At 46.6% G+C, this 15,199-nt stretch overlaps 1 protein-coding gene across 3 annotated transcripts in view; it reads left to right on the top strand.

Annotated features, from left to right (window-relative positions):
- The window catches only part of KMT2B (lysine methyltransferase 2B), a 77,659-nt gene that overhangs the window by 14,231 nt on the left and 48,229 nt on the right, over positions 1-15,199 (top strand). For all 3 annotated transcript variants that reach the window (XM_084815472.1, XM_084815474.1, XM_084815475.1), the window contains 5 exons: positions 42-117; positions 3,116-5,334; positions 10,008-10,121; positions 10,949-11,111; positions 14,646-14,904. In XM_084815472.1, coding sequence (XP_084671598.1) covers positions 42-117; positions 3,116-5,334; positions 10,008-10,121; positions 10,949-11,111; positions 14,646-14,904 — 2,831 coding nt within the window. The remainder of the gene's footprint in view (positions 1-41; positions 118-3,115; positions 5,335-10,007; positions 10,122-10,948; positions 11,112-14,645; positions 14,905-15,199) is intronic.

Below are 15,199 nucleotides of genomic sequence, written 5' to 3'. Positions count from 1 at the left end.
TCTTTTTTTATGACCACGGTTCCTTTTCTGTCACCTCACAGGAGGAGTTCCTAGGCTTCCATTTGGAGGATGACGCGTCTCAGAGCTCGCTCCGTGCTGCTCTGCGGTCTAAAAGAGGTAAGAGTGTTATCATTTGGTGGTTGGTTGGAGCCTGCCTAGCAAATCTGTTAGTGGCCTGAAGCCACTGAAGCTCTTAAGACCCAGCAATGGAAACGCTGAAAAATAGCATATAAAAATCCCATTAAGAAATCGTATTGAACAGAAAATAATTTAGCTGGACTAAAGTAAAACTTCTTTTAAACCACCCTGAAAACTCAGTGCTGTTGTGCCAGGGGGCCAAACTACACTTTGCATTAACAGTGTGTTTACATAGGGCCCATTCGCACGCAACAACAACCCATCGATTAAAAAAACTGATAGGTTATAGGACAAGCGGGCATGCTCCCTGCAACCTGCCTGGCCCTTCTGCTTTTACTACACAATCCACAAGTTGTAGGTTGTGGAGCATGACATGCAAACCCAGATCGCTGGGTTGTTTAGGGGCTAAACAACCCAACAGTTAACCCAACAACAAACCATGGGTTAGTGTGCTGCCCCCCACCAATTTCTTAACAAAAAACAGCCTCAGGCCTCCCTGAAGCTGCTTTTTGTTAGGAGAGGTGTGGTCAGTCCTAATCATGCTATTCATTCTAATAATTATTAATTTGTATCCTGATCTTTTTCCAATCGAGAACCCAGATTGGCTTTACAACGTAAAAATACCCAACAACAAAATAAATATCAATATCAAAATACAAGTTGGCAAAATGAACATTTGCAGGGAAAAAAAGCAGAAATCAAAATGCAGGTTAAACTAAAAGTGCAGCAAAATTATATACATCAAAAGTCTCTTGAAATATTAAAAGGGTTTCAAACTGTCCAAAAGAAATCAAAAGAGGAAGCATGTCAGCTCTCCACTCAAGAGTATTCCAGAGCTGTGATGCCACCATTATTTTATTATTGTTAGTAGTAGTAGTATTTTTTCTCTGCTCTTCAACCAAAAAGGCTCCCAAAGGAGCTTACAGATCAATAAAATATAAAGACGGTCCCAGCCTTCAAGCATACAAACTAAAAAACATGATACAAAAGAAGAAAGAGATAGGGAGAGAAGAGGGAAAACAGCAAACTCAAGTATCATTTCTTAAACTTACAGTTCTTAATGAACAGCTGGGATGGAACAGTTTGGGTAATCTGATGGGATGAAGGAGAAGACCCAAAGGTTCTTCTCTTTTCTCTCTCTCAGCAAGATGGAATGGCCCCTGCTAAGACCTTGTGTCTCATGCTCACTTACTGAGCACTTACTGAGGAGCTAAAATGAGGGCATGTCCTTCAGGGCATATATAAACATGCTATCACATTTCTCCAAGGTCATTCAGTGGAGATAAGTCCCAGTCAGTTGTTACAACAAAAAGCCAAATGCAAAAACAACCCACCACTGCCATGGGAATTGGTGAACTGCAGGAGGGAGGAGGCAGGAGTGTCCTCATTGCTGTTGTTGGGCAGACTTCGGCATCCCTGCAAATAAGGGCTTCGGCTATTGGGCAGTATAGAAATAAATAAGGAAGGAAGGAAGGAAGGAAGGAAGGGGAAATGGCTAGTGAGATTGCAAGGCAGCATGTGGAGCAGTCAGGCTCTTGCTGCTCTTTCCAACCAACTCTGTAGCCTTGCGACACACCCATGCATAACCCGCAATCAAGTTTACACATAACGACGCCCATGGTTTAAACAACCCGCACTTCACAGCCCAGCAACAAACCTTGGGTTCTCTTTGTGGGTTGTTCTTGGTTAACAACTCATAGTTAACCTATAGTGCTTGGTTCACACAGAACAACCAACAATTCAACAACCTCTACAATGGGTTATTGTTCTGTGCAAACCAGGACACTGTATAGTTTGGTGACTTACAGAAGCCAGCCCAAATAGTGCTTTTCAAAGATGCTGTAGCTCCATCTTTGACTCTTCAAGGCAAGGGTCTGTCTAATCCTGGAAAGTGTATGCTGGGTTGGGATTTTTCAAAAACCACTCTTTAATTGCTTTAAAGAACAATTTTTAAAAAGGGCCTTCAAATGTGCACGCAATGTTTCGTTTTCTTGAAAATTTGTACATTGCAACACAGGAGGGATATCATTAAGGACAATTCTATAAGCGCTGTTGTTCTCAGCAGCTACACCCATGCATGGTACTTAGTCATTATAGCCACCACCCAGTTTACTGTTGCCGAGCCACCCTTGAATAAGTAGCTTCTCTGGTGAGGATGGATTAGAAACTGCTTTAATGTGTGGTCTCCTGGATTCCTCCAAAGGTAATAGAGCATTGCTGTTTGTTCAGTTCTCCCCCACCCAACCCATTTCTCATGTTCTTTCTCCTTGTACCTAAGAATCTCTAATTTGATATGACTCCCACCTCTTTTATTCCTTTTTTACAAGTCATTTGGCATAGCTCATTTGGCTTGCTTAGAGATTACATGGTTCTCGACCAGATCTGGAGTTTCACCTTTGCTTCTGTTCCTGGCTCATTCTGCCTTCTTGGCTTCTGTTGTTCCGAGGGCTGTCAGCTGATGAAATAATTTTTAATTGATTCATTCCCTGCCTTCTAACCAGTTAATTAGGTTTAAATAAATATGCATTTTATCACAGGCTCGGCATAGTTGCCTTTTGAGGATACCGAAGGGGATTCGAGAGAACTAAAACATAATAAACGTTACCATAGATTGTTAGAAGGAAAGGCCGTCTTTAATGTTCTCTGTTTTCCAGGCTAGTAGGGCACTGTGGGTGCTGACTGCGTCAGGGTGCACGCTGTTGGTGGGGTGGCACGTGGTCACCTAGAGGCAGTTGCTAACTTGTCGTAGGTGACCAGGCCAAGTTCTTACTCACAAGACTGTATTAACAAAATGATCTGTAAATGAAAGTGTTAAGTGGTCTTCAGCTGTGTGGAGGAGCATTTCCCACCATGTTATAGACGTGTGGGTGCCCTATAAACTCCCAGTTTTAGGTTGAAAACCGCAGCTAGCCAACAAGTTCTTTTGATCCTCTGGTGGAAGCACTTCCGCAGCTAAGGTTTCCTTCTCTTCCTTCAGGTGCAGCTCTGCCAGCACGTGGCAGGAAGAAGAGGGCACTTGCTGAGGACTCCCTTTCCAAGAGGCTGGCCAAGCAGAAGGCTGTGGAATCCCAGCGGGAGCGTATGGTGAAGGCCTTGGCTGAGCTGCTTCAGAGGAACAAGAGGCCTCCAGGAAGCATGGGCCGGCTGCCGGCTTCTGGACCCAAAGTTGGCAGGATGCTTCCTGAACAGTCTAAACCAGGCCCAGAGCCTGCCGATTCCCTAAAACCCACCATCTCTCCCACCCTCCCACCACAAATGGAGAAGCCCTTCAACTCCCTTGTGTCGCCCAGGCCACGAGGCCGGCCACGGGGCTCCTTTACAAAGAGAACTGTCATGCGACCTGGGCCTCCTTGCCCAAGCACCAAAGCTCCATGTTCCCTCCCCGAACCTAACAGCAGCACTTGGTCGCCCTCGCCATGCCAAGTGGTCAGGTCACCCTCGCCGGCCCCCGAACCTTTGAAGAAACCACCACTTATCCTGAAATTCTTCTCAAAGGCCAGGCGGCACAAGTCTGGCCAGTTGGTGGTGACCCACGTCCGGCTAAAGACCCCTGGTCATAGGAGGGGACGCAAGAGGAAATGGAGTGTAGTGCCAAGGAAGAAAGCTTCCCCCCTTCCCTCCCAGTCTGTCTCTGAATCAGAGGCCCCTTTATCGGAGTCAGATGCATCTGCCCCAGAACCAGAACAAAAAGAGGAGTCAGCTACTCCAGAGTCGCAGCCGGAGGTTCTTGCTCCAGATCCAGAGCCACAACCAGAACTTTCTCTCCCAAAGCCAGAGCTGCAGCTTTCTGTCCCAAAGCCAGAGGTGATTGCCCAAGAACCACTAGAAGCTCCGGCTCTGGAGCCAGAGGCCTCTGAGCTGGAACCAGAGGCTCCGGCGCCAAGCGGTGGCATTCCCGCTTCACCCAGCAGGGTATCCTGTAAACAAGGGCTCCAACAGCCCGGCCCACAGAGCGATGGGACAGGAGCCCGTTCTGAGGAGGGGCCTGCTAGCATTGCCCATTCCACACGGGCACAGTGCTTGAAACGGGGCCGTGGCCGGCCACCCCTCACCCCTACCCAGCGGGCCCAGAGGGCGGCTATTCAGCAGCTGCCGGCCAAAACCAGGGAGGAGGCAACTCTGGCCCAGCCGCTGGGCATCCCTGGCCCCGATGAGGTGCCAGCTCACAAGGCCACCTTCCTGAAGAACATTCGTCAGTTCATCATGCCTGTGGTGAGTGCCCGTTCGTCGCGCCTCATTCGCACCCCGCGCCGCTTTATGGATGAGATCCCGCAGAAGACAGCCAAGCCCGTGGAGAGCCCTGCAGCTGAAGGGCCTTGTCTAGACAAGCAGGAGGCCCCAGGAGTGCCATTGCAGGTGGCTCCCCTGCAGCTGACTTCCCCAGCCCCTGGCTCTCCTGAGACAGGCTCCTCTAGGGCTCTCTCACCCCCACCTTCCCCTAGCGCGCCCCACATCACCTCTGCTCCTGCCCTGCCCGAGAAGCGCCGCTCCATCCTCCGAGAGCCCACATTCCGATGGACCTCACTGAGCCCCACTTTGTCCCCCAAGGATATGGGCAAGGCCCTCTTTCAGCTTCCTTGCGAAGAGTCATCTCCTTTGTCCAGTGCTCCAGCTCTAATCCCTTCTCTCCCAGCCAAGCGAACCCCTCTGCTGCGAGCGCCTCAGTTCACACCCAGCGAGGCACACCTTAAAATCTATGAATCGCTGACAGTGTCTCCTGAGGAATCCGAACTGGTGCCAGCTTCCCCTGAGGTCAGGAGGGACCCCCCGGCACCGCAGCAAGAGGTCCCCGTGCTCCCATATGAGCCCGTGGTGACCCGCAGCGGGAAGAGGCTATTGGGAAGGACGAACCACCTTGCTTTGCCTCTCTTCACGGAGGTTCCTAGACCGTGTGAGGCCCAGGACAAAGAGCTGATCACCATGGAGGACGTCAATTCTCCTGGTGTAGTGCACAAGGTGGCCATCCGAAGGGTTCTACCTCCATCTGTCCGAGTGGAGGAGGAGGAGGAAGCTGATAGTTCAGAGAGCGAGGTGGAGCCAACTAGCCTGTGCTCAGATGAACGGAAGCCCCCTCTGCAGGAGCCAAAGCCCATTATAACACAACTGTCAAGCATGGATAAAGTATACAGCCTACTCACTCGTGCCAAGGTGCAGCTCTACAAGATCGACCAGCAGAAGCAGTTCAAATTTATTCCGGTAAGAAAAGCCCCAGGGATCGGGCGGCGAGGCTTTGGAAATAGCAAGACTCTAAACCAGCCTTTCTTCCAACCTGGTGCCTTCCAGGTGTCCTGTACTACAACTCCCACCATTCCTAACCATTGGCCACACTGGCTGGAGCAGATGGGAGTTTGTCCAAAATACCTGGAGGGCACCAGGGTAGGGAATGTACAGTCAGGGCCAGAAATATTGGAACAAGGAAAACTGTTTTGGCAGTTGGCCTCTGTACACCACCACATTGAAGTTGAAAGGAAACACACCCAGATGGGAGCGAAGTCAGGACTTTCAGCTGTAATTCAGGGGGTTTGGCAAAAGTGGGGCACTAACCATTCAGGAAGTACAGCCAGTGGCATACACCCACACCCATCGTTGGTGGCTCATAAATAATGGAACAAACCAACTTCACTTCAAACTTAAGGATCGCCTTTAATACCTGGATGAAAATCCTTTGCAGTCAATGACTGCCTGAAGTCTGGAACCCATGGACATGACCAAATGCTGAGTGTCCTCCCTTGAGATGCTTTGCCAGGCCTTTACTGCAGCTGCCTTCAGCTGCTGCTTGTTTGTGGGTCTTTCTGCCTTCAGTCTTGTCTTCAGTAAGTGAAAAGCATGCTCTGTTGGGCTGATCAGGTGACAGAAATGGCCATTGAAGAACATCCCACTTCTTTGCCTTGAGAAACTCTTGGGTAGCTTTTGCTATATGTTTGGGTCGTTATCCATCTGCAATATGAAGCGTTGTCCTACCAGTTTGGCAGCATTCGGCTGACTGTGAGCAGAAAGTATAGCCCTAGACTCTTCAGAATTCATCCTGCTGCTTTTATCAGCAGTCAGGTCATCAATAAACACCAGTGACCCGGTTCCATTGGCAGCCATACATGCCCATGCCATAACACTGCCTCCACCATGTTTGACAGATGATATGGTATGCTTTGGATCGTGAGCTGTTCCTTTTCTTCTCCCTACTTTTCTCTTCCCATCATTCTGGTACAAGTTAATCTTGGTTTCATCAGTCCAAAGAATTTTATTCTAGAACTGGGCAGGCTTTTTTTAGGTGTTTGCTGGCAAAGGCTAATCTGGCCTGTCTGTTCTTGAGCGTTAGCAGTGGTTTGCACCTTGTTGTGAAGCCTCTGTATTTACATTCATAAAGCCGTCTCTTGACTGTAGATGTTGACAGTGACATGCCTACCTCCTCAAGAGTGTTCTTGACCTGGCTAGATATTGCGAAAGGGTTCCTCTTCACCATGAGCAGAATTCTGAGGTCATCCACTTTAGTTGTCTTCCGTGGTCTCCCAGGCCTGTTGCTGTTGCTGAGCCAGGATGTTCCAAACTGTTGTGTTGGCCACTCCCACTGTTTTTGCTATCTCTCTGATGGGTTTATTTTGTTTCCTCAGCCTACTGATGGCCTCCTTCACTCACATGGACACCTCTTTGGGCCTCATGTTGGGAGTTCCAGTGAACAGTTACCAAATGCAAATGTAACACTCAGAACCACCTCCAGGCCTTTTCTCTGCTTGATTGGGTATGGGGTATGCAGGAAACAGGCCACACCTGGTCATGCAGCTGCTTGTCAGCCATTCGTTCCATTACTTATGAGCCACCAATGATGTGTGTGTGTGTATGCCACTGACTATCCTTCCTGAATGGTTAGTGCCCCACTTTTGTCAAACCCCTTGAATTACAGCTGAAAGTCCTGACTTCGCTCCCATCTGGGTGTGTTTCCTTTCAACTTCAATGTTGTGGTGTACAGAGGCCTACTAACAAAACAGTTATCCTTGTTCCAATATTTCTGGCCCTGACTGTAGGTGGCCTTTGGGAACCTGAAATGACGAGTTTGATTGAGTTGTTTTTTTCTTTTCTTTTCCTGACACCTGTGGCCCGTAGTGGTACTGTAGAGCACTGTTCATTGAGAGTAAACAAATGTTAGCCTAGTATACGTGTCTACACAGATCATCCGTTCCATTAAATTAAGGACCCTTCACTAGTAGAGAAGTTGCAACATCCCAAACAACCTCTCGATCATTTTCACTGGAGATCACAGAGAGTAGTATATAGAGCGCATTGCAGCATTTCATGCTTAAAATGCTATGAAGCCAATTGCTAATCCAAAGAGCAGGCAGTCCATGGTTACTGTATTAACTTTACTGATCCAATTTGAACTGTGTTACATAAATCTCACATTGTTGCTTTAACTGTGGCCTAGTTCTCAGTGAGGTGGTAAACCTTTGTTTGGACTCACATGATCGAATGCTTCTCAATAGATGCATACACAGAACAATTCACTCCACAAAGAAAAGTAGCATGAAAAGGCTTGTAGTCAGGGCTTCTCTCTGATACGATAGTTTTCACACTCAGAGAATGGCCTTATGGAGGAGCACTGTATCTTGCGAGCCCCTCACCTGTGGTCTGAAGTGACCCTGGGTACAGGTTTCTCATCTTGGTGAGAACTAGGCTGAAGTTGCACCGGATCAAACCCACTCGGAACCCTTTAGGTCAGGGGAGGCAAGATCTTGGTAAACAAAATAGAAAACCTGCCCAACCCTTCCCAAAGTGGCCGACAGGTGGTGTGGTCCTATCCAGAGCCACGTATTCAAGTGATCAAGGTCCTTAGCCAGGAAGAACGGTGACCTGTTTAGATTATGCTAATGTAAGGATGTTTGGCTGCATCTGCTTGTTTTGCATAACTCCACTCCCGCTTGTCAGGGATGGGGCTGAAAGCGATGCAGGGCACTGAAGCCGAATTCCCTGACCACTGCAAAATCTGCTTTCCCCATGCCCCCACCCCCTTATATAGAGACAGAGACTTCTGCGATCTGGCCAGGCATTATCTACACACCTTCAGGCCTCTGATTATAATCTTAAGAGCTAGGCACTTAACTGCTAAAGCAATGAAACCAGAGAGGTTCAGGATGCAGAATCTCGCACTTGTCTCTTACTTGGCACTACTTTGTTTCCATAAAACTATTTCTAAAGAATCTAAAGTTGTGTGCTTGAAAAAAATATTGAGTTCACTGAACAAGTAGAGTTTATAGATAAGCCAGACTCTCCATTCTGTAGCTGGATTTGCATTACGTTATGCATAACAAGCAAATGTACAGAAATGTATGTGTTTATTTTGCATATTTATTTCTGGTTGTATAATTTAATGGCATTCTTTTCCCCCCAGCCCTCCTTCAGGTTTTGATTTGCCTGTGTGTGTGGGATCGATTGGGGGAGAAAAGCTGAGGTTCCTGAAACACTCAGAATGATAAGTGTACGTGGGAGGAAGGGGGCAGGAGAAAGATGCTGGATGCCATGGTTAGGATTCAGTAGCCATTTTAAGAGTAGAAGTAAGATTTCCCGCCTACTGGAAGCCCCAGCCAAAGCACCTCTCGTTGGCAAGAGTTACACGCAAACTGCCTTCAGTTTTTCCTTCACATACATAGGATCCAAAGCTTTGCGTGGGGGAGGGGGGCTGACTTTTACTGTCTTTAAAAAAATACTAGAGAGCCTAGATCCTTGGTATCAGCAATTTGAACTGTTTGGATCTGGCCTTCTTTGCTTTGCAATTCACTAGTGGCCCTGTAAGTATATAAGCCCATGCAGATCCTCACTTATCGACCTGGTTCATGCGTAATGCTAACCCATGGTTTATTTAACCCATGGTGAATCCAGGGTTTGTCTGGCAGATGATCGAACAAACCACGGTTTGTTCCTTTGCCCACTTGCTCTCTGTATCCCAAATGCTTTTGCAGCACTATAGTAGTGGCATGTAATACTGCCATGGGCTGGGTTCACACAACATGGCAACCCATTCTCAAGGGTGAGTATGGATTGAGTGTGGGTGGCCGTTGAACCATGGGTTGTTGTTGAACCATGGGTTGATGTGTTGTGTGAACCCAGCCATGTTAACAAACCATGGTCTGTTAACCACAAACAACTCACAATTCACAACCCAACAACAAACCATGGGTTCTCTTTATAGGTCATTCATGGTTAATGAAGCATGGTTTGTTAGTGCGACTGGGTTCACACTACACAACAACCCATGCTTCAATGACAACCCACTCTCAACCCATACTCAACCTTGAACATACCTTAAGTATGGGTTGTGTGAACCCAGCACATGAGTTCTCTTTCTGGATTGTTCAGAACTAATAAACCATGGTTTCTAAGCATGGCTGGATTCGCACCTCATGACAACCCAGAATTCAACAATCCATGGGTTAAATAAACTATGGGTTAGTGTTATGTGCAAACCAGGTCTGTGGTCTGTTTCACATACAGCTCTCTGGAGCAAGAGCCACAGGGCCTACCCTACTATTGGGCAGAGTGAGATGGCTGTCTCGGGCAGCTGATTTTGTTTGTCCCAAACAGCCAGCAAACAGTAATTTAAGTTCTTGTTGTACTTTTATGACCAGGGTGTGGGAGAGGTGCTTATACGATTCTCTGGCTTAGCGGCCAAAATAACTTGACTAGTCTCGGGTGCTGTGCATCTTGACTTCAGCGGGTGGGGCCTCCACTTGCTGCTCCACTTCAGGTAGCAAAATGTCTTGGGTTGGGCCTGGAGAGTTGCCATAAAGATGCGAGGAGGCCAGTGTTCCTTGGAGCATTCCATATTCACACAGTGGGCCCCAAATCCCCAAAGCCTTCATGCTGACGTCTCTTTCCTTCAGGGGTGCCAGAGCATCAAGGCAGAGGCATTTGAGGCTCCAAAGGTCCCAGCCAAGCAAGAGGCAACTTCTGAACTCAAAGTGGCTGGAGAAGATGGAAAAGAGGCCAGGAAGCAGGTAACCAGTGCTCTGTTAGCATGGATGTGTAGACTATAGCCGAACCTCAAGTAACGATGGTGCTGATGGCAGTGATGTGGGACGGAGATTTTTCCAGTGCTTTATTGTTCCGCAGAAAATCTTCCGTTTCATAAGTTCATTAGTAACAATGAATAGATGCCAATTGCATATTCACTATTAGGGAAGCCACCCCAGAACCCCAAAACAGCCCATGGGTTCTGGGTGGCTTATTAACCGTGGCAACAAGCCACCCTTGCTAGGTTCACATGACACGGCAAGCCACGTGGGTGAAGGTAATTATGCAGATCTGCCCAGCACGTGATGGCGCACGTGGTGGAGGGAATAAATGTTTGTGTGAACAGGCCCTAAGCGTGCTTTAATTTTCCCCCTCAAATATTTCAGGTCAAACCTGTAGTGTCTTGAGACAAAAAATTAACATGGGGTATTTTTTTAGCTGCTTGTTTGTTTGACTTGTATTTAGTGAACATGAGAGTAAATAACTCTCTAGCGATTTTCCAATACAAACTGAAACTTTTTTTGATGCAAATTACCCTGTGCAAATTAGCTTAATTTGTGTTGGAAAATTTTCCAGTTCAAAATTTTTCCAGGAGGACCCACATCATTGGCTGGTGGTGCCTGGAGCTGTAGATCCGAATGTAGAGGCATGGGAAATCCATGTGTGTGTTGGCTCACTCAGCCTGTGCTGCAAGAGGCTTTGAGCACGGCAGTCCTTCTCTGTTTTCCTAGCAAGTACTAGGTGGCACAGGTCTACTGAGAAGACTAAGGGCCAGTTACTCATGCTAATGGCCGACCCTCTTCCCTTACAGGGCCAGGAGTCCCCAGTCCAGGGCCCTCGGATCAAGCACGTGTGTCGGCATGCCTCAGTGGCCCTGGGGCAGTCCCGTGCCATGGTGCCAGAGGATGTGCCACGCCTCAGTGCCCTGCCACTGCGGGAGAGGGAGGAGATCGCCGCATCGCCCACTGTAGAGGGTGAGTGGTTGTGTGAGGAGGATAACCAAAAGCTCTGCTTCCTCTTTGCCCTGGGCCTCCACCCCCACCCCCAAGGGTGGGTGTGATAACCTTACGATCTTGTGTCACAAGCTCACTGGTTGTTCTGTGCACATTAATATTTTTTTGAATATATTTTTATTTATTTATCTTTATAAATGAAATATACAATACCAAACATACCAACATCCTGATCAATACTAGAATTTCCCAACAATACAATATTCTGATGAGGACACCATAATAACAAAAAGAGAAGGAAAAAGAAAGAAAAAAAAGGAAAAAAGGCAAAGGGAGGAGGAAAGGAGGTGAAGACAAAGCAAGAAGATTCTTTCCCCTCCCCCCAGCTCTCCCTCTCCCTCCCCCTTAACTAATTAAATTTAAACTCCAATACCCCCAGTCTCCAATGCCATTCTGTTTTACAAACTATATCTATAACCTTAACAGTCTTACAGATTAATAAACAACCTTACATTTCAATATCATATCATCAATCTTATATCCAAGAAACAGGTCTACAGTTCATTCCCAGTAGCCTAGATTATTACTACTACTACTACTACCACTAATTTAAAAAAGGAATATAGTGTTATATAATAATAAAACTTAAAATAAACCTTCAACAGTCAGTAATATATTTTATACTAGATATATAAGTACACATTGTACCCTCAAACAATTAATTTAAATACAGCATACCATATCTATTTTGAAATAAAAAATATAAAGAAAAGCAAGAAAAAACAAAAGATGAAAGAGAATAAATGAATATATATATATATAATCATTTATCTTCTGACCTAGCCTGGATCATATAGTCTAAACACGAACAGTTAACAAAGCTAGTTTAAAGATTCCAGTTCATGGGGTTGTAACAGGAATCTCACGCATTTTTACGTTCAGTCATGCCTCCACCATTTCATGATTTAGAAACTTCTTCATCTGACCTTCGGACACCATACAAAGTGTAGCAGGATATTTTAAGTAATACTGTAAGTTCATTTGTTTTGCCATATTTTTTGCTTTGATAAATTGCGTTCTTTCATTTGCCACCTCTTTGATGTAATCTGGAAATAACATAACATCTTGTTTCCAGGAAAGGCTTCCACCCTCTCTGGCCAAACGCAGGATATAATTCTTTGTGGAGACTTTTGCAAATTGGACTATGATGGTATAGTCAGTCCCTTTCGCATTTGGCACACGAAATGCCTGCTCAATATCAAGTAAATAATCAGATGGGATAGGGAGTATCTCATGCAAAAGTTTATCCACAAAAATAGGCAATTTTACATCATTAGACAGATTTTTAATCCCAATAATACGTACATTGGATCTTCTCATGAAGGCCTCCAGTTGAGAAATTCTGTCAGAGGTATTTTTAAAACAAATTTGTGTCGAAGTTTCATTCCCTGCTACTCGGTCTTCTAGCTAGTTAATTCTCATCTCCATTTTTTGCTATGACACATTAATTAAATTGACGGCTTCTTGCAAGGTGGTGATGGAATTTTGAATTAAATCCAACCTTTTGGCTTGCTCCGTAAATAGCAAAGATAAAGTCTTTATCAGAGTAACTAATTCCCCTATATCTTCTGTTTTCGAAACTTTTGACACAAGAGGTATGGGGGGAGCTGGCGGTGAAGCCATCCCCTTTCTTCTCCTCGGTGCATTCATGTTTCTCTCAAACAGATCTTACAGGTCCTCAGATGTTCTCAGATGTTGTTAATATTTCTTAAATCATCCCACAGGAGTTGTTGATATTTCTTGAAGCATATATTATTATGGAACACATCAGCCCTGTTTTCTTCTATGAAATAGGAGTCGCATCACAGCTTTTTGCATTGGTAAAGCTCTGGGGAGATAATCCTGGAATCCAGCCCCCCCCCACTATCTCGAAGGGGGTACTTTTCTCCAAGATGTTGTCCAGATGCCGCCTTGCCCCCCCCACTTTAATTCCAGGGGGGAGATGAAAAGGGTTTTCAACCTTTTAAAAGCTGTTTGAGAAAGCTCCCACGGGAGAACCCGTGGGAAGCTGCCAGAGCAACATCGGTTTCAACCAGAAGTCTGTGCACATTAATATTTGACATCACCCCATGTGGAGATGTGGCAAAGAAGATGAGCTTTGATCCACAGGAGAGCTGTAAGGAGGACTGGAAAGTTTGTGTTGGATTGACACAGAACATTGAGAAGGTGCTGCTAGAATATCATATTTGGGTAGGGGAACACATTTTGGCTAGGCTTGAGAGGAGGAGACCCTGTTTTTAAAGAGTCAGGCTGTTTTAAAAAGTCAGGTGCATATCTAACTCATAGTCCGCACTCTTAGGCAGTTCTCCTTCAGATGGGAAAGCAGGGTGTGTGTGTGTGTGTGTGTGTGTGTGTGTGTGAGAGAGTCTGAACAAGAGGGGGTGCTGCAGCTCACACAGTAGCAAGAGTATTAGAGGCACTATGCCTATGTACACCAGTTTCTGGGGAACATCGACTTGGAGGGTGCTGTTGCACTCATGCCCTGATTGAGAGTTTCCGGTGGACAGCTGGTTGGCCACTGTGTGAACAGAATGCTGGACTAGATGGACCCTTGGTCTGATTCAGCAGGGCTGTTCTGATGTTCTGAGGAGGAATGTTGGCACAGAGTTCCCTCATGGTGCACTTTCCCTGCTCATGGAAGTGCAACTTCGCACTCCTGCTTTAGTACTAAAACACCAAAGTAGAAGTGTGGGAATCCTCCATATCAGTGTCTCCTAAAGTGGTTTGGACAGAGTTCTCCTTGTGCTAACAGCAGGCTACCCACCCAATCCACAGGTCCACTGTTAAGTTTTCTCTCCAAGCAACTAGCTTTTTGGCCTCTCCCACAATAGCTGCAATTTTTAATCAAAAGTGTATGTCCAGTAGCAGATAGAAGCTTCGATGACATTATAGCAGGTCAGCCAGTGGCAGGGAGAGAACCGCTAAGACACAGATAGCCAAGCTTTTTTTAGAAGTAAAAGTTGATTGAAATAGGGCTTTTCCCTGACCTAACTAGTGAATTAAATCCTTATGTGAACTAATTCATTTTACATTGACTGAACGTAGCTTTACTCACGCACATAGAAATATTGGGGTGAAGTTTAAAGATGCATGCAGAACTAAAGATTTTGGCAGGGGTGAGGAACCCCAGGTTTGGAAGCTTGATCCAGCCCTCCAGGATTTCTCAGAGGGCCACTTTCCCCACCCCCACCCCTTTCCCCACCCACTGATAGTTTGCCAGCTTTTTTGCAGCTTCTCTCCCATTCTAAAGGGTTGAAATGCCTCTCCTAAGGCTTAGTTCCTCACAGCAAGAGCTTTACATGATGACATATTGAGATAATTTTGTATTTTTGGCCCCACCTCTTTTGCCTTTGGCCCCTCCCACCACTGGAACATTGCCCCCGAGAGCTTCTCTGAAATGGAATTCGACGCTTGGGATGAAAAAGGCTCCCCAGCTGCTGGATTAGGGCTTCAGGTTTGCGGGCTGGTCATCTTTCTGACCTTTATCTTCCACAGAGACTTCCTCGGCCTCCGAGAGTGAGAGCGGCCATCAGAAGCAAGTGAAGGCAGATACTGCTGTCAAGGCTGCCCCACCCCCTGTGCGCCGCCATGTCTCCCACCACCACCACCACCACCACCACCACGGCAAGAAGAACCGGATGACACGCTGTGGGAAGTGCAAGGGCTGCCTGAAGCTGCAGGACTGCGGGGAGTGCATCAACTGCCTAGACAAGCCAAAGTTTGGCGGGCCAAACACCAAGAAGCAGTGCTGTGTGTGAGTGTGTCTGAGGGGTTCTCACTTCTAGTCCTGTCACTTTGGGTGCAGAATTTGGCATCCTGGGTGTCTCAGAGGTTGCTTCTTAAAAAGCAAGTTTCTAGTCCATTTACGGGGAACGTGTGGCTCTTCAGGTGGTGTTGGACTGCAATGCCCATCACCCCTCAACATTGGCTATGCTGGCTAGGGCTGATAGGAGTTACAGTGCAACAGCATCTGGAGGGCCACATTTCCCCATCCCTGTTCCAGTCCGCAACGCTGGGAAGGTAGTCCTGAAAGTGTGTAGACACTCGTC

The sequence above is a fragment of the Heloderma suspectum genome, chromosome 10 (genome assembly GCF_057233095.1).
Source record: "Heloderma suspectum isolate Gila_16-S chromosome 10, 16-S_ref, whole genome shotgun sequence".
NCBI classification, from domain to species: domain Eukaryota; kingdom Metazoa; phylum Chordata; class Lepidosauria; order Squamata; family Helodermatidae; genus Heloderma; species Heloderma suspectum.
The sequence above is the reverse complement of the archived record's forward strand: the minus strand, read 5'-3'. Positions and strand labels throughout refer to the sequence as shown.